General features: G+C 49.6%; 1 protein-coding gene across 2 annotated transcripts in view; it reads left to right on the plus strand.

Annotated features, from left to right (window-relative positions):
* The window catches only part of CACUL1 (CDK2 associated cullin domain 1), a 69,682-nt gene extending 64,380 nt beyond the window's left edge, over positions 1-5,302 (plus strand). For both annotated transcript variants that reach the window (XM_045068951.1, XM_004751843.3), the window contains one exon: positions 357-5,302. In XM_045068951.1, the coding sequence (XP_044924886.1) occupies positions 357-397 (41 nt within the window). In that variant the 3' untranslated portion in view covers positions 398-5,302. The remainder of the gene's footprint in view (positions 1-356) is intronic.
* The last annotated feature ends 21,183 nt before the right edge of the window (positions 5,303-26,485 follow it).

Raw genomic sequence — 26,485 nt, forward strand, 5'->3', positions numbered from 1 at the left:
CGTTATGCCAGGCAGCTCCTGGTGGGGGCGGTGTGGGGAATCTAAGGAAATGGTGTTCTCCAGGAGGCACTCTGTGTGGTCAAGGCCAGACTGTAGAGCAAGCTGCGGCGGCTCTGGAGTCTAGTTGGTGGCCGTGGTTTCCAGCAGTTGTCAGGGGCCTCCCAGATCCCTGATCATACAGCCCCTTTCACTTCAGTCAGCTTGTTTATATATATATATATATATTTTTTTTTTTTTTTTTAACCTCCTTTTGGGGATTGCAAGAGGGGCGAGAAATACATATTAAATAGATTCTTACCATTATCAGATGCTATTTGCTATTCATACTTTTTTCCGTTGCAATGTTTTTTTTCTAGACAGCTCGTCAGCATGTGCAAGTTCCAGAGGGTACAGATAGTGAATGTATTGACTGTACTTTCCTTCCCGAAAAGAGGACACACTGGAGCTGCAGAGACTGTATTCGGAGCACAGCGGGGGGCCTGCAGACACTCAGGAGCTCTGTCACAAAGTTGTTCTTGGAAGAGGATGTTGGACTTCTTTCTTTGGTTTGTAATTTTAAAAAAAACAAAAAAACTAACAAAAACAAAAAACAGTTGCTGCTAGACTTGGGGATGATTTTGAAATGGGACAATCTTTTAATGAGTTTATCTACAGATTCTGTGAGGAACAAGCATCTTGAAAAGCGACTATTGCTAAGGGAAATCCAGCAGCCAACATCAGCAGCTTCCTCCAAAAATACAAGAACAGAGAATCTTTTTTTTTTTTAAGCACTTGTTTTGTTCATTCATGGACTTGGCACTTCAGCACATTGGCTTTGCACATCAGAATCTCTTGCTTTAAAATCAAGCAGATCATTACAGTACAGTGTTTTTTGCCCATTACCAAAAGAAACAACCCCTTTAAAAAGAGTTGGTCTTTGTTTAGCATTAGAAAGTCTCGTTAAAGGAAACCGCTAACTTGGCTTCTGCCATAACTTTCCCCCTCACCAGTTCACAACTTTTTTCTACTCTGTGCCTTGAGCTTTGTGCACTTTGCAACTCTGTGACCATGGTGTTCAACTCACAAATGCTTCGTGAAAAGGTTTATGGTATCACAGACTCCCCCACTAAGGTGTCAGGTGTGACTTTGTAGCAGGATGCTTAATAGGTGGGAAAGTAGAAGCGTGTTGCTCACTGGTCGGATCTCCCCCTGCCTCACTGTGGCATATTCATGTTCATGTTGGGGACCAACTCTGTAGAACATATCCATTCCCTCTGTCACATCACATGATTTCACCAGCTGCTGGAGGACTGGCAGGATGCTAGTGTAGGAATGCACTGCTCGTCAGCACTAAAGCTCCCTTTTTAATATCGTGGAGAAATTTCCAGTGGTAACAGCTAGTTACTGTGATGCTCTAGGAAGCAGATACAGTTATTCAATCCAAATATAATAAATGGTGTGGGCTTCTGGATCCATTTCATTTTAAATGGGTGAGATAGGTACTTTGAAAAACAAAGTTTGCCGTCTGCATCTTTTTTAGCATTATATTCAAGTATACTAGAGAAGTAGCATTGCTGTTTCAAGCTTCCTTCCAGCTGTGGCACAGCTATATATATATATTTTTTTTTTCCCTACACCCACAGTGCTGTTTAGGTTCTTACAAAAGACTCGAAAGCTTATTCTAGTTGTTTCTGGAAGGCAAAGAAAAATAGATGTGGCAGGTGAAAACATTTTTCTTCTCAATTTTGCTTGACTCTAAATTGAGCCTATTCTCGACTTTGTTTGGCTATGTCGTACTACTGTTTATCTCTTCAGAGAACTTGGGGCAAAACAAGATGTATCAGGGATAGTGTCACAATTCTGATTGTCAGGTTTCTCGTAGAGTTGCCTTGTCAATTCAGTCTGTCTTTTCTCGGGAGCAGGCTGGATGGGAGAGTTTGGAGTGTGATGATAGAAGCAAGGAAGTCATCTGATAGAAGTCCTCTGGTGGCAAAATTACTGATCGGAGAAGTAAATGTAGAGATTGTCAGATTTTTTAAGTACTTATCAACGAGAGTTGGTGGATTTTGCAGAGGACTTTGACCCAGACTCGTTTAACTCTGTGAGCATGTTAGATTGTATTGGTAAACACTGAATTACTGTAAGGATATACACAGGCTCTCACTGTGCCCTGTGCAGGTTGATTTGGTACCCCAGCAACATTGTGGTGTCAAGGAAGAACTCCACTCTATCATGAAGTCCAAATTTTACTTTATGCCATGGCATGCTTGCTGCGGGCTTATAAATAGAACACCTGCGACTGACGTCTCTCCTGAGTGGTTTTAATAATACTTCTGAAAGGAATAAAATTGGGGTGTTTCTTTAAATGTGGATGAATTCTTCATTATCCTAATAATGTGCCCAAATGCTTTTTCTGGGAGAGTATTCTTCGGTCAACAATGGAACTTTCTCTATAAAAGCATTGTATTATGATGTGAATTGGCATTAAAATCTTTGGATGCTTTAGCATTATTAAGTTAATGGAGAAATATTTTATATTGTCTTATTATTATTATGTTTATGTTAACAAAAAGTGGGCAAAGTTTGCAAAATTTAGTTTCTTTGAATATTTGCACAGCGGCTGCAGCTCACAGTGGGCCAGGGCTTGGTACTACAGATCCATGAATGGGAAGACACTGTAGAAAGAAAATACTCATCTTCCTAGCGCATGTGACCTGGTTGCTACTCGTTATCTTGGCCCCTTGAGGCACATTGCGGGATGAAAACCCTATTTCTTTATGTAGAAATTGACCTTGCTTATTTAATTGGGTTTCTTAGCAAAATTCCGAGTTTGCAACATGAGAGGAAATAAGATTTGCTCTCCATTTTGTATTGACTAAGCATGGTCAGCCAGAAAGTATTTTCCTCTCATGTTTACTTGTATTCTTCTTGCTAGTACTGTATCTAGTTTTTCCATCCCAGTTAAGTCCTGGCTTTTGTGGGGCCCAAATCACTGAGGACAGAAAATTGTACATTGATTGTCTCATTAGGCTACACGTAGTTGATTCGGCGAGCCTGACTGGTGTGTGTGTGCAGCCTGAAACCAGACTCTCCAGAAGAAAGCCAGCTTGGTCACCTTGGAATAATGACCTGTCAAAGTAAATGACGATGGTTCTGAGAGACGGTACTTACTTTCAGAGTTGGCCTTGTGCTTCAGTAACAGTGTCCTCTCCTGGTCTCTGTGGTCACAGCTGTACCCTTACCTGACAGGAGCTACTTTCCCCCCTGTTTTCCGTGGGGCGGAAAGCCAAACCTCATAGAGTGTGACTCTTAATCTAGTAGTTCTTAGGTAGATTTAGAAGAAACTCAAACCTGGATGCATGAGTTGTGCGTTATTAAATTTTGTGGGAAAGTTACTTTTTTTTTTTTTTTTCTGTCCCTTTTACAAGATTGAGGCAGTTCCTCTCCCTTTCTTTGGGGTATCGGAGGGAAACGGTGGTAAGTGAGCCGGCAGGAGGGTGGGCGCCCAGGGCGTTCCTACTGTGTGCGTCTCTGGTGCCACAGCCTCATAGAGCTGCCACTCCCCTGGCTACAGACGCCGTGCTTTCTGTCAGGTTGCAAATTTGCACACAAGAAGAATTCCTCAGGAAGAGTTTGCACATGCATCACCTTGCAATATTCTGTAATGACCGAACAAGGGACTTGAATGTTTTTCAGCACAAAAGGAGAACTTTAGAGTGGTGGTCTGTGCACACATACTGGCAAAGGTCATGGTGATCTAGCAAACACGATTGGTTTCTGCAGCATAAAGTGAGCAGGAGCACTTGTATCATAGTATTTAAATAAGCCTGTTTAATCTCCAGAGTAACCCTTCCGGATTTTGTCTTCTTTTCTTACTGAGACTGGCTATATTTTCCTCTGTGTTTTTTCTGTTTTATGGCAGTTAATTATTTCCATGATTATTATAGAAGCATTGCCCTTGAGCTGAAATTCAGTTGTTTAATAAGCAGCTATTATTGAAAATAACTGAACATTGTTTTATGAATATACACTAATCTGAGATAATAAAGTATTTTAAAACTAAGAAGCAAAACAAAAAATGTAGGTTAGGTATCCAGTCAGTTTGGATGTTTTGAGCTGATTTTCTTTACGGCGTCTCATTGTGCTTCACAGTATTATGTTTACTTTACTCCAGGTCTAGGCCTCTTAAGGGGACTTTAAAATGTAAGATCAGAATGTGAATCCCTTGACTGACACCTAGAATAGGTTAATAGGACCTTTTCAATTGTGGTTGCAGTTTTCAGTAAGATTGCGTAAGATAAAGTTCATGTTTATCAGAAGTTAAAATAGGAGTTCTTGGAGAAATGGCTTTCTTGTTACTTTCATTACGCTATGGAAATTTGCCCCAGTTTCTGGCCACCGGAATTGATGAAAGGACCCCTGATTTTTTTCAAGGGTAACGATCTGTTTTGTCCCCTTAGTTTTGATGAACTAAGTCACTGACACTTTCCCTCCTCCCCTGACCAAGACCCTATTTTGAACTTCTTTCCAGAGCTGAGTGGCACAAGTACATATACTATTTCTGCTGATGTTGATGGTGTGGGTGTGGGAGAATTAGAGAAAATCCTCCTCAGAGGTATGTTCTAACAGGACCTCAGTACATGTTGTACTCCCTCTGGTCGAAAATTATCTTCATTTCTGGTTGGACTGTGTTGCTTAGAAAAATGTTAATGGTTTAAAATTCTAGGAAACTTATAGTGTGGCTCTGGGGTAAATTTTGTGGTTTAGAAAAAAATAAATATTTTGTATTGATTCTAACATGTCATTTCAATGTGGCGACGATGTACTAAATGCAGTAAGACTGTGGATGTTCCCTCAGAAGGGTATGTTTTGTTAAACAGATGGCAATTTAATTGCTCTCATTAGCTCTGTTTGTCAATATTATGACCATGCAATGCAGGAGAAATTGCTCAGATGTGAAGTTGTGGGAGCTATGGCTGGAAACAGGAATGCTTATGAGTAAATGGGAGGTCGAATGCAGACAAGAGGCTCTTGCCACCCACCAGCACAGCCAGAGCAAGGATGAAGCAATGAAGTCTAGTCCCTGGTGGTGCTTATTTGTTGGAAAGCATGGTGGAGCTTAGAACAGGGTGTTATGTACACCAGCTCTTCCCAATCCAAGAAAAAATGGTGGATGAAACTCTTCTTGATGGGGGATTAAAGCCACTGACTTTGGCTCTGACCTTTAACTCTTGATGGATTTGGATTCACTCCTTCTGTATTAGGGTGTATACCATCACTCAAAAACATTGTGGTTAATGAAAATAAATCTTGTACAGATGTCCTTGGCTTGTTATGTTGATACTTGGTTCACTGTAACTTTGTTAAAATACGGAACATACGATTTCCCTTACAGTATATTCATAATGCCTCCTAAATAATAACCACACTTAGCACATTGTCTGTTCTGTCAGCTGGTTAATCAGCTGGCAGGGTGAGTGTCCATCTTGACCTTTGTACCAGTGATTGGAAAAAAAGGGCGTGTGTAGTTAATTATATACATTGAGTTACCTAGGCTGCATATGTATGCAGTATCTATACATATGTACATATATATGTCATTTTTCTTCTTTAAACACTGGCACATTATGGACCTTTATCAGAAGTTTCTGACTTGTGGTTTTTTGCATTGATGATACCATGCTTTTAAAAAATAACCCTTTTTTCTTGCTATGAAATTAATATTATTTCCTAGGTTTTATGAAATCTCACTTTGCAATTTTAGTTCCTTTTCGCTTCGCTTCGCTTTCTCTTTTCAAGTGTCCTTCCTACAGTGTTCTCAGAATGCCAGTTGTCATCCTCCTCTTTTTTTAAAACCCAAGCTGTGTTGTACTGGTACCTTCTTTTTGATTACTGCACACAGCAGGATTCCGTGACTGTCTTTTCTCTTTCTCTGCATTGAAATCACCTGACAGTTTCCTCCTTCAGCTTTTTCTTTGTTTCAGCCATGTAGGGAGTTATTTAAATCCTCTCCCTTCCCTTAGCAGATTTTCTTTTTTAACTGAACATTGAACTTTTCTACTAGAGTCAGTTCTTTGAGTATGTTAATATGTGTTTAATTTATTTTCTCTGTTGGCTTATGTCTTCATAATCTGAAATTCTAAAACATTTTGAATTTCAAAGAACATGGTTTCGTAGAGGAATATCTTACAGATAATCTGAGAGCAAAAGTCTGTCTTAGCTTTACTGAGTTGTGTGTTCTTGCTTGGGTAAGGTTATTTTTCTCAACCTTAGTCTCCCCATATTAAGCCCTCTTTCTGCCCTAGATTACTCATGATAGAGCATCTTCCTCGGGCAATGGGTTTCATTGGCAAGAGGAATAGAACAATTCTAAATTTCTTAATTATGCACCTTAAGTGACTAATAATATACTTCAAAACATATATTTAAAAAAACGGCCACAACTATAAAGAGAAATAAGGTAATCTACCAATATAATGGGCATCTTAAACATACCTCCCTGATTAATTAATAGATCGTGAAGACAAAATCATGACTATGAAGGGCATGAAGATTTAAATAGCATAACTAATAAATGAGACCTGATGGAGATACAGAAAATCTCCCTGCACTTCCCAATGAGAAAATAAGCGTTTTTTGCAAACCAAATCTAACATTGCATTTAAAGTACAAGGAATGATGACCAAATTGGATTTATCCCAGGATGTAAATTGGTTAATATTAGAAAATCAGTCAGTGTGACTCATCTGTTAATGGACTAAAGTATGATCAGATTGTGAAAATCCAAAGAGTCTACAAGGCAAATTAAAAGACTTAAGAGCTTATCAAGGTTGCTGGAACAAAATCAATATGCAGATGTCAGTTACATCTCTATGCATCCAGCTACAAGCTCTCATGTCTCCACAATTTATTTTTTTTAAAGATTTTATTTATTTATTTGACAGAGAGAGATCAAAAGTAGGCAGAGAGGCAGGCAGAGAGAGAGGAAGGGAAGCAGGCCCCCTGCTGAGCAGAGAGCCCAATGTGGGGCTCGATCCCAGGACCCTGAGATCATGATCTGAGTCGAAGGCAGCGGCTTAACCCACTGAACCACCCAGGCGCCCATCCACAATTTAAATATAATTAAAAATTTATAGTAGGAACAAAACAATATAGAGTATGTAAGAATAAATCTTAAGAGCTGTGTAAGCCTATTAATGACAAATGGTGATTAAAAAAAAAAAACAATACTTCTATTGATCTAAAGGACTATGATGGAGAAGATTATCTTGGTCTCAACTCTTTGTCCAAATTGGCTAATAGATTACTGCAATTCCAACAAAAAGTCCCAATGGTTTTCACTGTGATACTTGACAAGCTGATCCCAAAATGTAAATGGAAGAGCAAAGGGTTAAGGATATTCAAAACATTATTAAAAAAGAATGAAGAGTGAGGGGAACTAGCACAACCAGATTTTAAAGCTTACTCTAAAATGAAAAAAACAGAAACCATTACTCAGACATCTAAAGAAGCAACAACAAAAACTTTAAAATGTAGTGATTAAAACAATGTGGAATTGGGATAGAGATTATGAGTAGATGAATAGACAGGGACAGATTGCTCAGAAACTGATCCAAATTAATACGAGAACTTAATTTTTAAAAGGGCAGTCATGGCAGACCCCAGGGAGAAGGATGGATTATTTAATAAACGGGGCCTTGGTAATTTTTCACAAAGGGAAAATGTGAACTGGACCTTGCCTTGCATCAGGCACAAAAAGCAATCCCGGGTGGATTAAAGGTTCACACAGTAAAATTAAAACTATAGAACTTTTAGAAGACAGTATAGAAGAATATTTTTATGACTTTGGGGAAGGGAAGGATTTTATAAACAAAGGAGGATGTGCAAACCACTGAAAAATGAATAATTTGGCTACATTGACAGTACTTCTGTTGACTGAACATTTCAGAGTGAAAAAAATGAGCCCAAAGTGGAATATGATACAGATGTTCACAGTATACCTAACTTGTTAACGAGCTATCTGCATATAAACCAGTAACAAAAAGAGAAATGGCAAAGATGCAGACATTCATAGAAGAAGAAACAGAAATGACCAAGCCTGAAAACATGTCTAACTTGATTAGTCATCAGGAAATTATTCCATAAGTATCATTTTCTGGCCATCAAATTGTCAGTCACCCAAAAAAAAAAAAAAAACCAAAACCAGAAAATACCAACAATTAGAGAGATGACAGCAGGGTCTTTTTCATCTGCTGCTGTTGGCGTGTAAGATAGTGCTACCACTTTGGAAAACAGTATTAACTAGTTAAGTTGACCACAGATATATCGTACAGGCAAGGATTTACGTTCAGAGAAACTCCTGTGTAGGTGTATACACCCAGGAAACCCACAGGAATAGTGCGGTGGTGGTGTTTGTAATAAGAAGAGAGCCCAATGCCCATCCACAGTATAATTAGTAAGTGAGTCTCTGTGTGGAATTCTGGAGAGCAGTGAGTGTAGTGTAGAGCTTTGCACATCGTGAGTGAATCTCAGAAGTGACGTTGGCTTACGTCAGAATGATTCATGAGTAGTAAAGCTAAAGAAAAGGAAGATTAAAAAATCTTTGTTAATTTTGACAAAATTAACAAGGTCGTGGTTTGCTTAGGGATGGGCTGGAAGGAAAGCAGAGCAGCACGGGCTTGTGAGCACTTGATAACAGGAACTTCTGACCGTTGTAAATACGGCAGTTCTTGAGTTAATATGTATATTCGATGCAAAATCAAATGCCAAAGAGTATTTATTTTTAATACAAGTTAAAAATTCATATGGAAGTAGAACATGAAAATAGGAGGATCTTCATTGAAAGGGGAGGGAACTTGCTGTACCAAAAAAAATTTTTTTTTCTTTTAAGTGCAATTAAATTTTTACACTCATACAAAAATAGACCACTCAATTGAAAATAGTATTAAAACTAAACTCAGATGCTTCTAAGAATTTAGAATGCATTAAAGGTCGCTTTTTGAAATAATTCCGACCATGACGGATTACTCAATAAAGGTGCTGGTTTCAGTAGAGAAATTTATTCCCATCAGACCATTCACCAAGAGAAATTCCAGTTGGACTAAAAGTTTAAGAATAAGTTACAAAAATGAGAAGACAATATAGTTCATATCCGGGGAGATTGGAGAAGTTTATTCTAAGGATGTAAGCAGTGGCAGGAAACAGCGCTGTCCAAACCTGAGTGTGTGTAGAGCACCACCCCGGCATGTGCATATAGACGTGTATTTTTAAGTTAATGTTTATGTACTATACTGATACACATAAGGCAAAAAAAAAAAAAAAAAAGTGAAAACGTTTAAAGTATCTTTTGTGTGTATTGTAAAAAAAAAATACCTTTGCTCTTTCTAAAACTTTTTTTCTTTTAGTGAGAGCTGTACAATTAAAAGTGCTTATTATTTTTGAAACCTCTAGTTTTAACATTTTGTGATAAAAATTACTTAATTTCTGATTCTAAGGTAAGTTTATTCTAATGCTGGGTTTTAACGGCTATTGTAGCTTAAAAAGCCACTTCATTACCATCTGTGGATCCAAATAACTGTGCTTAACCAAGAAACAATGCTCATTTTCCACTTCATCTACTAGTCTTCAAAAGTGTTTGTTGAAATCTTTATAATAAATTTCCATCTTTCTCACCATCAGTACCTTGTTCTTGCTCAATTGCAAGTGTGGCATTTTTACTGGTTAAAAAAAAAAAATGGGTTCAAAACTTACTGAGGGGCGCCTGGGTGGCTCGGTGGGTTGGGCCGCTGCCTTTGGCTCGGGTCATGATCCCAGGGTCGTGGGATCGAGCCCCGCATCGGGCTCTCTGCTCAGCAGGGAGCCTGCTTCCTCCTCTCTCTCTGCCTGCCTCTCTGCCTGTTTGTGATCTCTCTCCTCAAATGGAAAAAAAAAAAAAAACAAAAAAAAAAACTTACTGAAAGTCATTTTTGGATTTCATTTCCCAAGTTTTAACTTTGTACTTACAAGAGTTTTTAATAGGTACCAGTTCATTTTCATAAAGCTGGAAACACAGGTCTCACCATTTTCAAAATGCTTTTAACATGAATTTGTTTTGGAAAAGGTAGCTACTTTCTTACTCACTGTTAAAATATCCTCTTTATCTTGAGGGGCAGGTAAAGTCCGTTTTGTTTTTTTTTTAAATACTTTTTACATTGTATATTACCGACACGCACTTGTCACCACAAGAAAGGTTGGCAAATTGCAAACATTTTCTTTTTCTCAATAAATATATATCACTTTAAGTTTGACAGTACTTTTTAGAAAACCAGCAGCCTCTTGGGATTTAAATTTCCCCTTCTCAACAGGTTCCACAGGAGAAGCCCTACAGAAAGTGGTTTGATCATTTTTTCCTACTGTTCCCAGGGATGGTACATAGCCAGCTCCCAGATGCGCACAGAGAAGTTCCATGTAATGGTGACTTCACAGCATAAGGGCTGAATTCTCTCCCGACCCCCCCCCCCCTTAAGACGAGTTGGGAGGAGAGAGAAGCAGAGCAGGAGAAGACTGTGAGCTGTGCTCTGGGGAGAAAAACGCCTTGGATATCCCCTAGAAGAGATTTTCCTCAGGAAGCAGCCTCCAGAGCTACCCGTGGAAGGCAGGGACGCCCTGTGTGCACAGAGTCCTCTAGGGCCAGCTCCAGGCTGGCCCGTGGCTCTCCCCAGCTGATACCGGGCCAGGTCTTAGCTGGATTGGGTGCTTCAATCCCACTGCTAAGGTTTCCTGCATTTTCCAGGGACATCTGGAAGCAGGTGAACCGCATGAAAGACTCTGGGGAAGGAGTAGAGCCCTGTCCGATTCAGGGAGCCAGAGCAGTGCCCCCATCTCTGCGCGGTTGGTGCCGGCCGGCCGGGGCTGTCCTTTGCTGGCAACCCCCTTTCTGGCCTCCACTGCCTCCCGCTCGGGTGAGTTCTCCAGGGATGGACCCAGGGTGCTTCCGGGCCCCCAGGAGGAGGGGCTGCAGAGGTGCAGGTAGTTTCCTGCCACCTCAGAGGATGCCTCTCAACCCTTTCCCTCACGGGGAGCGCAGTCAGGGCAGAAGCGCTTGCCTTGGCTCTGCAGAGGGCCATCTGTGGTCGTGCTGATGAAGTTCTAGAACCTAAGTGAGGTTCGGTGGGCTGAGGTCCGGAGCCGATGACCAAGAAAGAATTCTCGAGACATCTTTGGTGCAAAATGGTGGTTTATTAAAGCACGGGGACAGGACCCGTGGGCAGGAAGAGCTGCTGCCCCGGGTTTTGAGGGATGGCAGGTTGTGTACCTTGCGGTTGGGGGGCGGCGAGGGAGGGGAGGTTTCGACGGAGTTTCCGGAAGTTAGGGAGTGCCTGCAAGGTGCCGGGAGGAGGCCTTGCCCTTGGGGCGTGATCACTGTCGTCTTTAGGCCAGTCATTAACATCAAGATAGTTGGGAGATTGTTGGTGGGGTGTTCCGATCCTGCTGTCATTTACATTCCCTTCTACCTCAGCCTCCTCAGTCTCATTTATGGTGGGCAGGGAGACAATTAGGGCTTGAGGAACTGAGAGTTATTTGCCTCTGGAGATTTGTGCTATTGACAAGGTAACCTCCCTGTTTGTAGATCTCTAGGACTTCTGTAGAGCAAGGGAGATTGCTGTCCTGCAGGATTGTGATCTCTGCAAGTGAACTCTTTATCGTTTTATGGCAGGCAGGGGTGCCTGAGGAATGCTACACACATTACGGAGGGGAGGGGGTGCAAGGCGCCAGCTTTTGCTCTGTCCTCAGCCAGCCTCCTGCTCCCTCATCAGTGCCCTCGAGGACAAGGCTTGGTGGCTCGGCCAGCAGGCGCGGTTAGCCGACCACTGCCACACCCCCTCCCCGCGTGTGTCTGCCCCTCTGGCTCTGTGCGTGTGCCGAGGACATCCTATAGATGGAAGTCGAGTGTGGGTTTGTCCTGCAGGAGCCTCGAGGGGGGGTCAAAGCCCACAGCAGTGGGAGGAGGATTCTACACCCTGGAGAATCAAGCTGGAGGCTGCGGCTTCTGAGCAGCGTCTGGCGCCCTGCCTCCGCCTCCCCCGGCTGCTCGCCTGCGGCACCGCGCAGAGGCCAGCGCCCCCAGGGGCCCCTGTCACGGCTTCACTGTTCTCCACGGCAGAAGTCGCGGTTTTCCCTTCCGTCTCTCTGGGCAAGGTTTGGCGTTTTCGCCAAAATCCGTAAGCTCAGTCTACACAAGACGACGTCCGACAGATCCCAAGTGAGAGACTCTGTGCAGGACGCCTGGCCACTCCCTCAGCAAAGGTGTCGTGGGCATGAGAAATGAGGAAAGACCAAAAACCCGTGGTGACCTTGGAGACATGGTGATCACAACACAATGTGGCATCCTGGGACCGAAAACGGACGTTTGTGGAAAAGCTGGAGGAATTGGAATAAAATCTGCGGCTTAGCTAGTGGCGTGGTACCAGTCATGATTTCCTAATTTCCAGAAATGACCCCCACATCCGCTTTAACGCTCAGGGAAGCTCTGTACTATCTTCGCAATGCTTCCATAAATCAAAAACTGTTTCCCAAAAGGTTTTATTTAAATCCCATGGGTCTCTCAGGGCTGGAGAGGGGTGTGACATAACAATCACCAGTTTGTGCTGCAGAAGCTCACAGCGGCACACGGTGTGGGCCCGATGGCGGGTCGCCGAGCCCCACCAATAAAAATACCTGTGTTTTGAGATAAATGTTTATCTTCAAATCAAAGGGTCTGAGCTTAACAACACCTGTGTTTTGGTCCTACTGTTCTCTTGCTGGTGTTGACAGTACATTCCAGCTTCTAGTCAGGGATTGGAGAATTGGGTTGGTATTGGTATTACCAGCCCAGCTTAGCCAAAACAACCCGGCAACTCATCAACTGACGGAGGAAGCTTTGGAAGACGGGCAGTTGAAGTCCTTGGCCCTTGGGTCTCCTGTGGCTGGGAGGTCTTCCCCCAGCGCACTCGGGGAGTCCCTCTCTTCTGGGTTCCTTACACCCTCTACTCTCGGGCTTTAGTCACATACTCCCTGGTTCCCACAGAGCTGGAGTTTGCACTTTGACCGAAAATCATGCTAAGTCAAGCTGATCCAAGGTGTGAGACCAGGAAGTACTGTGCAAACACGGCAGGAAGGTTACAGGCCCCAGCCCCACGTGCTGATAGGAGAGCAAGCCGAGGAAAGCAGGCTTTCTGCTGGGAGGGCTATCTTAGCAGGGGTATGGGGGAGCCTTGGAAAGAAACAATGGGCAAATGTGAGAGGCAGGTGCTCCAGTGAAGATTGGATGTAAAGGCATTTTTTAAAAATTTATTTATTCTAGAGAGAGAGTGCGTGTGCCAGAGGGAGAGGGCAAATGAGAACCTCAAGCAGACACCCCCGCTGAGCACGGAGCCCGGCGCAGGCCTCGATCTCATGACCCTGAGATTATGACCTGAGTCAAAATCAAGAGTCAGCTGCTTAACCAACTGAGCCACCCAGGTGTCCCAGCCATGAGGGCATTTTTGAGAGCTGAGACTGCCAGTCATATCAGGCCATCCCGGGCCAGGGCCCATGGGGAGCCACTGTGGCCTGGACACATGGGGTGGTGCAGGGCTTGGGACTCAGGCTAGGGGAGCAGGTGGCAGAGCTGGGACAATGGTTGGGACCTCTCTGGCAGCGTGGAGCAGGAGACAATGGACACGGAGCTGCGTTGGGGTCAGCTAGCTCCCAGTCTATGAGCAGTGCGTCCCTGTGTAGGTCACTCCAGCTCTCCACGCCTTGGTTTCTCCTGCTGTAAAGCCAGAGGGCTCAGGCTTTCGCTTGTTCTGTGGCTCAGATGCTTCTCATCCTTCAAAGGATAAGAACCACCACCGTGGGGACTCTTCCACTGTCCCGTCACCCAGCGTCGGCTGTGGGCTGGGCACTGTGTGAAGCATGCTATCCATCGTCTCACGGAGGCTCACAGCAGCTCTGGTTTCCAGTGACAAGGGTGGGGCTCACAGATATGATGTGATCTGTCCAAGGTCACCCACTGGGGACACAGCAGCCAGTCCTCAACGAGTGCACACTGTTGGTTGATGTAAGGGCTGCAAGATGTAACCAGAATGCAGGCTGGCAAGCCCAGCAAGTGCTCGCGGGCTTCCCTGCGGTGGCCCTGCTGCTCCTGGGCACAGCTATCTGGAAGGCAGAGGTGTCCCAGGGCCATGAACGGCCTCCCGCCTGGTGCTGAGTCCTCAGCCTGCGGGCTGTCTCGTGCCAGCAGTGTTCTCTGCTGGGCAGTGCCTTCTAAGCTCTGGGTGGCCACTTGGCCTCCAGGCAGAGCCCCACCTGAGTGGCCAGGCTCAGGGAAGACCAGACTTTCGGGGCACACGAAGAGGAGCCCCACAGGTGGGCAAGAGCTCGCTCAGCAGAGCCAGAGACTCCCAAGGCCAAAATGACGTCCCTGCCAACAGCCAGAAATCGCAATTGAATGGCTGATTGTTGTTTGCTGTTTGGAGGGACAGAGATCAAAGCCAAGAGCACACAGACTCGGGGGACATTGCACCCTGTTGCAGGGAGAGCTCAGCTTAGAATCTGCAGCAGACCGGGGGAATTTTGGCTTTACCTTTAATTCATCAGGCAAGTCACTGAACCACTCTGACTTGCAGTTTCCTCATCGACAAAACCAAAAATTGGCCCATGGCGGTGAACACCAGTTAGGGTCCTCTGACCTTCCATTTCCCTTCGTATAGTTCTCTTCAGGGGATTGTTCCTCCTGTTTACCACAGTCTTGGGGGCACTGCTGGGGAAGCCCTGGGCGGGGAGACTGCCTGAGCTGGGAGACTGCCTGAGCCACCTAGGCTTTCTCCCCCGGAGCTGGGATGGTGTGCGGAGTGATCGCCGTCTGAAACCGGCAAGAGCAGAGAGAGAGGGACTGGGTGTGGGTCCTGCCACGGAGATCCCTGGCGCCGCCAGGTGCGGGGGCTGCAAAGCATGGCTCTCAACACTCCTTCCACCTGGTGACCACCCTCCCTTTGCCCACCGTGGCCTTATCTCCGTCTCCAGGGGTGGCAGCCGGTGACTAGTACTCACAGCCCAAGCTCTCTGGCTGGACCCCCAGAAGATCCCTTCCCCAGAGTGAGGACTCTGCTACCCACTTTGGAGCCTTTCTTGTTTCTTTTCTTTTTTAAATTTTTATTTATTTGAGAGACAGAGAGTGAGAGAAAACATGAGAGGGGACAGGGGCAGAGGAAGAAGCAGGCTCCCTGCTGAGCCTGGAGTCTGATGTGGGACTTGATGCTGGGACTCCAGGATCATGACCTGAGCTGAAGGCAGCTGCTTAACCAGCTGAGCCACCCAGGCACCCTGGAGCTTTTCTGAAACAAGGTGGTGGACAGATCAGTGAGCACACTGAACATTTCTTCCTGCTCTGCATTTTCTCTCTGGGCAGTAAAGGGAGACATTGCAGGGGATCCAGGATAGAGTAACCTGGCGTGGGGTCCCTAGGAGCCCCCGTTCTTGATCTGGCCCTGTCCTTGACCCGCCTAGTTGGCACAGCCAGGCCTCTGGTCCACGTGAGCAGGTGCCCCTGTGCAGCTTTGAGAGTCTCTCTGGTTACCAAGCCTTAATGAACTGCAAAACACTTCCCCCCGCCGCTCTCCTCCGGCTGACTGTAAATTGCTTTTGCCCTGGTGCCCGACACAGTGAAAATCGCATTTCCAGTCCTCAGGCAGCAGTAGGTGTTCTGCGGCTGCAGCCGGAGCTGGCAGGGAGGCCCGGGGCCCCGGGAGAGCGGGAGCCTGAAGGGCGGGGCGGGCCATGGACACCTTGTGGGGACATCGTGGGCTCTTGCAGGTGGGGATGGGTGTCTGGATGTCCTGGTGTCTGGAAGGAGCCCCTCGAGCAGGACAGTGACATTCAGGCCTCAGTTTCTGTCTCTAAATGAGGTCACGTAGGAGAACAGCCCCACTGAGCGAGTCCTTGTTCCAAGCTCTGTGTCCACCCACCCTCACCCAGCGCTGGGAGGCACCCCATTTTCCACATGAGGTCCAGTGCTGGTCCCAGGCAGAGCTGTCTGAGTTGAGAGGGCCTTCTGCTACACCGTGGTCCTGGGGAGCCAGTGGGCCATCGCCCCAGGTCTCCCGGCACCAACCCCTGGGCCATCGCCTCTCCAACACTGCTCCATCCACGTACCCGTGCCTGGCACGGCAGCCCCAGGGGGGTACCTACTTGCAGGGGGAACGTTGGAGGGCTGTCTGGGGCCTTGTCATGGGTCCCCTGCCACCTGGCGAGACAGAAGTGGAGAGCTGGTGCTGTGTTAGCTGCTGTGAGGTTTTCTTCTTGACGTTGCATACCGGGTGCTGGGTAGCTGATTGGTTCTTAGGAAGAAGGCAGATCTCAGTACTGCCCCTTAGGGCAGTGTAGTAGTGGCCTGCCTTTTCCCCACCCATACAGCGGCCTTGCACTGGAGGCGCGGTTAGTGGTCATCCCGGGAAAACCAGGGCGGCTCTGATCCATTTCTTTCCTTTAAAAGTTGTGACCACATGACGAAGAACAACAGAGGTTACGATGATACTGTCTGGCCAAAGTCCACTATCCAAGTTGCTTTTTTAACTTTCTCTTCTTTGGGCTAAAATTAGGTGCCTGTTTTCCTTTAACTCAATAAACAGCCACTGAGCAGCCCCCACGGATTAGATTAGGCGGTCTCCATGGTAGTCGGTGTGTCTACACATCTTATTAGACCCATACCTAGGCTGTGGGCTCAGAATGGAAGTCCTTGGGAAAAAACAGTAGCTTTCTATTGTTGCGTATGTCTGTTGCCAGGTGTGAGCTCGGCACCTTGGATACACGATGGCATTTAAGTCCCAGAGGAGTCCTAGGAGGGGGCTACTAGCATTCTCAATCCCATTTTACAGAGGGGTAAGTGGGCTCCAGAGAAATTTCGGTAGCCCATCTGAAATCCCCCAGCTGCCAGGGCATAGAGGTATGTGTGGTCTACCTTGAGTGTGTCCCCAGAGGCTGTGCACCTAGTCCTGGGCCACCCTGAGGACCCCGGAGTGGGAAAGAGGCTCTGAGCCACCTCGGTTTTACAGGACACTGCACAGCAACCAATCATTGACCTCCAAAAGGCTGCTCGGGCTGGCTCACTCTGCAGCTGAAATGCTTTTAACTCTTTATGGCCACCCTCGGAGTCTAATTGGAGCCTAATTGGCCCTGATGGGCAGTTAAAGATGTGATTAACGGAACAGAGGGCGAGTTAGCACTTAACTGCACTGTGGGCTGGCCGCGTGGAGGCTGGTGGGGCTGGGAGCCGGGAAGGAGGCAGGAGGCGGTGGAAGGGCTCCGGACCTTCGGTCTTCGAGCTCCTGTTCTGCCCTCCTCCCCTTTGTCTGCACAGGAACAGAGAGGGGTGAGTGTGGGCGGCAGCGAACCAGAGAGGACCTGAGAGGCGGACACAGCCGAGCAGCCTGAGCCATCTTGGGCTCCGCGCACAGCTACCCCAGGAAGGAGGAACTCACCCAATTCCCCGTTTCCAGATGAGGAGCGGAGGCTCAGAGAAGCAGGTACCCAGGGTCTCACAGCCAGTAGGTGGCAGAGCCGAGACGGCCGGACCGAATCAGCCGCACTTGAACTGTTCCCTGCGCTGTCATCCCCGCGGGTGGTGGTGGCCACCACGCGCCAGTGGACCCCACACCAGTAGCAGAGCTTGCTTATTCCCGAAGGTCCCACTGAGCTGAGCCTCCCTGCCTGGCTGGCATCTACTCCGCAGGCTAAAAGGGCTGCCGGATCCCCGTCCGCTTATGGGCGGCTGAGACCCATCCTGCTGCCAAAGCTCAGAGCCTTATGTCGACCTGCCCCCAACGAGCTGCAGTCTGGCCCCAGGTGTCTGCCCCTCACCTCCTCCAACATGGCTTGCATCAGAGCTGGGTCGAACGCCTTCTCCCGACATGACTTTGCAAGGGGTCCTTGGCCAATAGGCAGCCCTTCTGTTTTCTCGCTGGCAAGAAAAGGGGGGTTCCTGAGCTATGGTGTGCACAGCTGGTACCTAGGAGGCTTGTAACTCCCCTCACCTCCACGACCCCGATACGATTCTGATTCTGTAGGTCTGGAGCAGGGCCCGGACACCTGCATTTCAGCTGCGTGCTCCAAGGTGTCTCGAAGGCACGTGGGGCCCACCACGTGTGGGAAGGGGATGCCGGCTTGATCCGGTCTAAAGTTTGAATTTCCATGTAGTCTAATTGAAGGCTGATTCTTAGTCACCCTCAACTCTTCTGATCCAGGCTAAAATTAGAATCCCCGGCGCGGCTGACCTTTCCATTCACCTGTCACCGTGCGCTGAACACCCACTCGGGTGCCAGGACCCGGGATGGGGAGCTGACAGGGACACAGGGCGGTCCCCGAACGCCTGCTATAGGGTTCTCATAACAGAGCCCTTGGCAACAGCTAAGTGGAGCGGAACGTTCCATCGGGGGCCCAGGAGGTAGGTACATGTGTCCTGTTTTCTGCACTTGAAGGTGCTTTTCTCCGGAGTGTTCTCAGTCTCCCCAGACAGGGGCTTGGCCCCGGCTCCCTCCTCCCCTGCCCCATGAACCCCACTGCAGCTCAGCGTGCACAGACCGTGTTCGGGGGAGCTGCTCCGAACCCCCTGCCGGCGGGGGAGCCTGCTGTCTGCTGGCTCCCTCACCGTGGTGTGACAGCCCAGTTAGCAGGGGATAGGATGGGCCGGGGGTGGGAGGTGCTTTGGAACGGAGTCCCCCAGAGCCCTCCGCAGTCAAGGGCTTTATTAATATAGATTAATGAGCATAAACAGGATTCTTGATTTCCTCAAATAAATGGATTTTGAGTGGTTACTCTGGCAACGAGGCCTACTTACATTCATTATCCAGGAGAGGGAGAGGGAGCGCGGAGGGGTCTCTCCTCTTATCCTTGCGTTTCACAGTCTCTGAGTTTGGGGTGGGGAGAGCAGCGGTGGCGTGAGGAGGGATGTCATTCAAGGGGCTCCGCTGGCCTCTTGGTATCAGGCCAGGCCCTGTGGGGAAGTAAGGCAGATCTCATGTGAACTCCTAGGCCCCCAGTTCTGGGCCAGTGGGCCCGTCCCCAGGGGCCATGAGGGCAGGCAGCCGTGGTTCGGACATCGGAGGACACACGGAGCTTGTCCATGGAGCACCAACAGGACATCTCGTGCCCAGAGGTTTCTCAGCTGTCGTGGTACTGGGGGGGAGGGCTCTAGCTGGGAGTCAGGGTACTTTGTGGAGGGTGTCCCCGAGCTACCCTCCACCCTCCCTGCACGAGCGGAGCTGGGTAGCACCGGGCCACCCTACCAGCCGCTCAGAACTCTCACGGCAGACACAGTGCTGACCCAGCATGAGCGGTGACTCCAGACCGAGGCCAACGGCCCATCAGACGGAGAGCAGTCTTCGGGCTCAGCTGCGCTTCTCCCCCTCACCGTAGCAGCCCCCCTTCCTTGGGCACTGCCTGATCTGTTTCTGCCTCCCAGGAGCAGAGGGAGGCTCAGCGAGGGCGGGCGCTGGTGCGAGGTGGCACAGTCCCCCCACCCCGCCCCGCACAGTGCAGACCCATGCCGTGGGCTCCAGCGCCCACGCCCGTCACGTGAGTGGTCCCTTCAGCTCTTTGTTGAGTGTCTGTTTTGTGCAGGTGCTGTCCTTGAAATCAGGGAGAGCCTAAAGCTGCTGAGCACGTGTCTGGGACCCCAGCGTCAGTCGCGTCCCATCCCTGTGACCCCCTGTCCCCAGGGAGGCGGTCGGTGTCCCTTGGTCAGTATCACGCACCCACCACACAGAGGCAAATACCCCCACTTCAGCTTCTGGAACGTGGCAGAGAGATGGTCTTCAGAAGCCTCCTGTCGGGCTCAGATGGGGAAACGGCAAGAGAAGAGCTCACGGTCGGTCCTCGCCCTCCGAGCCAGGCCTCCGGGGAGGAAAACCAGCACAGGCAGGTCCGGGTCCTGCCAAGGAGCATGGCTGGGCTTCTCGCCTGTCCCGGTGGGGAGTCTGTCTTTGCAGGCAGCACTTGGGCGCCTTCTCCGTGTCTTCGACTGGCTCTTGCGCAGCCCTCCCCAGGACAGCCTTACCACTGGTGCCCACTTGTGCGGGCGCGAGGACCCACAGCAGCAACTCATCTGCGAGGCCCTGCGGGGACGCAAGCTTCCCGGAGCCGACTGTGCTGCGGACTCGCGCCCCTGCTTCCCCCCACCCTCCCGGCCTCGTTCCTCCTCCTTCCCGGCTTCCCCCCTCCTCCTCCCCTTCCTCTCTCCCTCTCCCCTTCCTCTTTCTTTAACTTGATCATCCTCTCGGGAGTTCAGCCTGAATGAATGCCTTGCACGTGTCTACCCCTCATTACCATGTTGAGCACAGTTAAAATTTCGCTTCACGATTCTTAGCTGCCATGCCCGAGAGGCGATGGCAGACCCAAGAACCGGATGCGTGAGAGCAGTCACGTCCACTACGGTACCTACGTGGCGCGTGTGGCTCTTTCATGACAATGGAATGAAGCATTCCGTTGCTCCCATGCACCAGCCCCCTTCCAAGCAGTCAATCGTGCTGCACGGCCTGGTGGCTTCCATCTTGCAGGAAGGTCCCTGGGACGGGGCTGGTCTGGAGGCTGCGGTGTGGGGAAATGCTGGAGGGCTTGGGGCGCGAGGAAGCCAGGTGTGCCATCTCTTGGTGGCTGTGAGGCCAGTGGCTCGGGCTTGGCTGCTGAGGCTTGGCGTGTGCCTGGAGCCACGAGGTTGGTGGTGGGGCGGGGGGGGGGGATGGAGGCCAGGCAGGCCCACAGGAGACGCCCGCCTCCCAGTATTGTCAGGAGGATCACAAGTCCCTGCACCTGCCACAGGTCTCAGTGCCTCTCCTCGTGCCCATCGGCTCTGGGCACCTGCAAGGGCTGTCTTTACTCTGTCTTCTCGCTCCCTCTCTTTCTAAAAAAGTTGTGCCCCAGATCCCCTCACCTTTCCTTTGTCCACCGATAACCAGCCACATTAATCAGCCTCGTGTATTCTTTTATATTGAAAATAGGTGAATAAGCAAATACATGCGTATATTTTAATTCATTCTCCTCCCTACCCGCTCCTTCCTCTTGCTCAGACACCCCTCCCCTGCAGTTGGAGGCCACGCCCTCTCTCCTTTTCTCTCGGTGGCGGTGGCGTGGCATCCCTCCACACTGCTGCGCCTGGCTGGTCCCTTACCCACGAACATTTGGGGGCCTCCTTGCTTTGCCTGCTGCAACCAGGCGGCAGTGGAAGTCCTGCACGTCTGCCGTCTGGACCATGACCAAGTTCATCGAAGTGGTAACAGTCAGCTTAGCCCCCTGCTGGCCCATCTGAGCCTGCCTGTCTGCCCACAGCCCCACTGCAGGGCGCCTTGCTAACTTTCTGGCTTATTCTCAGTCGGACAGGCAGATGGTGTATCTCAGTCTAGTGTGATTTGTGGTTCTCTAATACTGATTAGTCTGAGCATCTCCTTACGTGGTCAGGGGCCCTTTCTGTTTATGTTTCCTTCATCGAATCAGCGTTGCTTTCTTCCTGATGATGGACCAATGCCCTCTTTTTCTCCTTCTTATTTGGAAAAAAAATTAAAAATGCAGGATAGTGCGGAGAACAGTCCGAGCGAAGCTCTAGAACCGTGCTGTCCCACAGAACTTTATGGGAAGATGGGAATGTTCCAGAGCTGTGCCCTCCCGTAAGGCAGCCCCGGCCAGGGGTGCCTCTTGAGCTCTCGAAATGTGATTAGTGAGACTGAAGAATTGAATTTTAGGTTTTGTTTACTTTTTGTGCGTTTCAATTTCAAGGTCAGTAGCCACAGGTGGCTAGTGGCTCCTGTACTGGACGTCGCAGGTATGAAAGCATTGATTTGGGTAGCCTGCGGGCCCCTGCTCCAGGACGCCGAACCATTTTCAGTGCTTCAGGACCCTCCTGGACGCAGGTTGTTTGCAGCCACAAAGGCTGTGCAGGCTGCAGTCACATAGCAGTGACTTTGAATAGAATATTAGGAGGGTGATGAAGTTGGTAGTCAGGGTTTGAATCTAGGCCCTGCGCCTTCCTAGCTGCGTAGCCTTGAACAAGTTACTTGACCTCTCTGAGCAGGCTTTCTAACCTGTGAAATGGGGTGCAGGGGTGGGGATGTATCACTGGCATCTGCTTTTAAGTGTTTGAAGATTAAAAGAGATAATTTAGTAAAGTGCACTTGAACCCTGGCAGGGGCCAGGCCCACAGGAGGTACAGACACAATTTTCCAGGTTTGTCCTGACCCCAGCTCAGTTAATGAGCCAAGGGGAGTCTCAGGGCTCCCGGCACCTGGTGGATATTTTCTTATTTATTCTTCCCTAAACCCCCTAAGGCATAGCTGCGGTCCTTGGCCCCAGTTAGCAGGTAGGCACAAAGGGAAATCGAAACAGTGAGGTGAAATAACCTGCCTCAGGTCACACAGCTAGGATGCGGCAGTCTGGGCTTCAGGCCTCCTTCCCTCCGGAGTCAGCTCCACACAAAACAGGCGGCTTCAGCGTATATTCTCAGAGGCAGTTTCTCTCAAGGTGGTCCGGGGACCTGCAGAATCGGCATCATCTCACAAGGTGTTAGAATGGTCAATTCTTGGGCCTCAGCCTAGAACAACAGAAATTCTGGGGAGGGGCCAGCCACCTGTGTTCTGAGATGCCTCCCAGGTTGATTCTTGAGCCCTAGAGCTTGAGAAGTGTAGCTCGTGGTGGGGCCTTCAGAATGCTGGCTTTGAGTTCCACTGGGGTTCATGGCTTCAGCTGTCTCTACTGGCCCCATACAATCCACTCCCCAGCCCAGCGTCTCCTTCTTGCCCTGGCAGCTCCGATCCATGTTCCTACAGTGCCCTCCTCTCCAGGGCTGCTTGTAGACGCAGAGGTGGGTGGTCAGTGAGGGCTGGCCTGGCCCCCGTCCCCTCCACTGCTGGTCCAGCTCCAGGATGGGTACCACGAACCTACTGTCTGCAATAGGGCTTGCTTCTCGGGCTGTTCTCTGCCCAGTAAGTAGCCCCATGGAAAGCAGCGTGGACGATGATGTTACCGCTCTGTCGTTCGCAAAGGGCTGCATCTCTGGCTGATGATGACTCAGGGTGACTGACTGTCAGCCTCAAATGACAGAGATCAGGGGCCCTGATGAGAATGCCTGCCACCCCCGGAGCTCCCAGACCCTCAGGGGAACGGAAGGGAGGAGGGCACGGAAGGATGCGGGCCCCAGACAGCCTGGGGAGGCTCTGGTGCTGTCTCTGCAGAGCTCAGAAACTGGGAGCCTGGGCCTCCTCCCAGGCTGGGAACTCAGACCTCCAGCACCAGCAACTGGCCGCTGAGTGTTTTGGAAGTGGCCTCAGAAGATTCTTGTCCCACCCCTGTTTTACTGAGATATAACAACTGACATAAGTTTAAGTTTAAGGTGTTAAGTTTTAGGTGTGTGGTGTGACTGATGCACGCCTAGATCACAGAGCAGTGACCACCATAAGGTGAGTTCACGCAGGCGCCGCCCCAGTTGCTGTTTTTGTGGCGGCAGTGAGAACATTAAAGATCTACTCTCACAGCAACTCACAAGTGCGCAGTCCAGAATGGTTAGCCACCGTCACCAGGCTGCATGCTAGATCCCCAGACCCTCCCCGTCTTCCGGCTGGAAGCTTGGAGCCCTCGACACCATCTCCTTCGTGCCCCCACCTCCAGCTCCCGGCAGCCCCCAGTCTACACTCTCAGTTCCTACAAGCTTGGCTTTTCTGGATTCCACATCTAAGTATCGTACAGTATTTGGATTCTCCGACTATTTTACTTAGCATAATGCCCTCAAGGTCCACCTGTCCTGGCAAATGGCAGGATTCCCTCCTTTTTTATGGATATCTGTATCTACCCCATTTTCTTATCTGTGCATCCACCGATGGATCCTTAGGTCGTTCTCGTGTCTGTGGACAGCGCTGCGATGGACGTGGAGGTGCAGGATGCTTGCGGGAGAGTGACTTCACGATCCTGCTGTGCAGCCACGGCTGGAAACCACTGAAGAAAAGCAGCACGTCTCACCCTTGAAGAGAGGCTGGGACAGCCTGGAGATGCCATTTCAGAGGTGGGTCCTGGACTGTGAAGTTGCACCCCCGTATCTGATTTAAGAAAAGTCACCCATCACTCCGCTATAACCCCATGTGTCTGCATCAGCAGCTTTCCTGTTTGATTTGGTGACGGTGCTATTTGGTAGCTTATTAAAGGGCAGTTCATTTTTGCTTAGGAGATTTCATCAGCAGAAAGCCAATTACCACCACTTCCTTAGAGAATTTTAACATTTATGCTAATTTTCCATGGAAGGTATTTTCGATTCATTTGCATGACTTGCTATTTGGCAAGATGATTCTTGGGGAATGGACTGCTTATGGTGTTCAGGTTAAGCCACTGCTTATGGCGCAGGGTTCAAAGTCTTTTGGCCAGCCCTGGGGAGAGAAACCATACAGGTAGTTATTTGGGTGAGCCCCTGACTGTCCCAGAGCAACCCCCCACCCCCAAAGTTATCAGGCTCTGCCCTCACTTCTTTTACTTTTGGAGAATCTACTGCTGAATGTGTTTGAAAACTCAATCTTCTTATTCAAATGCTGTAGTTGACAGCCAGAGAAATATGAGGCTCAGAGAAGTTAAGCAACTTGCCTAAGGTAGCACAGCCAGGCCATTAGACCAGAGAGATGCTGCAGGCCCTACATTGCCAACTTGCCAGCAGTGTCCAGCCCATGGCTAAGCAGCTCCCCCATATACCAGGTGGCTGGTGTACCCCCAAGCAATCCCTGATACACTCTCCTGGTGGCGGGATCCCTGGGTCACAGCCAGACTGCCCAGAAGAAACGCAGACTGGGAGCACGAGCTGGGAGGTTGGGACCCAGCACCCTCGCTCTCCCACTCTCCTAACAGCATGACCATCTCCCCCTGTCCTGTCTCCTCCATGGCAGTGCCAAGGCAGGGTCAAAGGTCGTTTCTTAAGACTCATTGAGGCATTCGGAGGCCAGAGAACAGAGATGCCTATGCCTGCCCTTCCTTTGCTGCCTTGTTCCTTAAATGTCCTCCAGCTGCTCTGAACACCCAAACGCTTGTTGGGGAGCAGAACACACTGTTAGGAGTTCGTGGGCTCCGGGCCTCTGCCTCGGACTAGTCAGTAACTTTCAGGTCCATTGCGCAGATGAAGCAACTGAGCCCCAGAGATCAGTCTGGATTGGAGGGAGGCAGGTCTGAACCTTGTTTGGGGTGGAGGGTTGGGGCGAGACTAGTGTTGCTGGCTGTCCCTCACATCTGGCCATCCCTTCCCCTCCCCTGGTCTCCGGTGGATGGCAGAGTGAGGAACAGGCTGGACAGAGAGGGTATCAAAAGCTAAAAATGGAATGGAAATGACCAGGAACCTTTTGTTGGGGTTTTGGGGATGGAGCCGCTGCTGGGGCCTGGGGCAGGACCAGTACCCCCATGGCTGAGCTCTGACCCACAGGGTTGGAAGTTTCCTGGAGATTGGGATCCCCGTCCTCCTGCGGGGGAGGGGTCAGGTCCAGGCATGACATCATTGCGGCTGCAGGAAGCCAGAACTTCTCTGGCATCTGCTCCCTTTGGGCGCCAGGCCTCCAGCCGGTGTGTAAAGAGCCACACTGGGCAAGTCTGCCATGTGCCCTGTGTCCTCTGAGAGCTGGTAAGGACTGTGGCTCCTCCCTCCCGTGACCACTGACCGGATGAAAGCATCCGATGTGGGTGCCATCAGAGCGGCACCTAACGGAGGGGCTGCTCGTTCCCACCCCAGTGAGATGCCCATGCCCCTAACTTGGGACCTTCTGCACCTTGCCCACCTGTCCGGCTCTTACTGCATCATGCTTGAGAGCAAGTGCAGGGTTCAAAGCCAGCCGCAGCCTCTGCCGTAGCCTCCACTCCTTAACTGGGCAGTTCTGTCAAGCTGTCGGCATCTCCACTCCTGGTCTGTGCAGGGGGACGGTATTAGGACCTGTCACACACACAGACAGATGGAACGTTACCTGAGATCATCTGTGTGAAAGGTTCAGGATGCTGCCTGGCACATAGTAGCTGCTCAGTGAGTGGTTCTTGGTCATGGGGCCATCGGGGGAGTGGGGAGGGAGGGGGCACCTAGAGGCAGCCCCGGGGAGGGGCAGGGTTGGGGCTGCTGTCTAAGCTAGGAGGAAGCCAGGAATAAGGACAGAGGGAATCAGCTGGAGGGCGGCAGCCACCCCCCCCCCCCCCACACACAAGGTTTTCTAGGCTGGCCATGCCCTCCTGTCTTGGGTTCCCCACTCTGGAGGCTTTAGGGCCCAAGCCAAGGGCAAGCACCCAGGCTTTAAAAGCACGTGGGCTGGGGGCTCAGTCGTCCTACCTCAGCATCCTGCCGATTTTTGTCCACAGCCCTGGTGAGGGGAGCTGGGCCTCTCATGCCTTCTCATTGAAGTGGCATTTTTCTATTTCTGAGAGGCTTGTGTTGGGCAAAGGCAGCTGTGGTGGGTGTGGGGAAGGGGAGGGTTGGTGCTTCAAGCAACCGGCCTGGGTGATGGTGGGGGCACACTTTCCC

This window comes from Mustela putorius, unplaced genomic scaffold (genome assembly GCF_011764305.1).
Source record: "Mustela putorius furo isolate JIRA1106 unplaced genomic scaffold, ASM1176430v1.1 tig00003909_pilon_pilon_pilon, whole genome shotgun sequence".
NCBI lineage: Eukaryota > Metazoa > Chordata > Mammalia > Carnivora > Mustelidae > Mustela > Mustela putorius.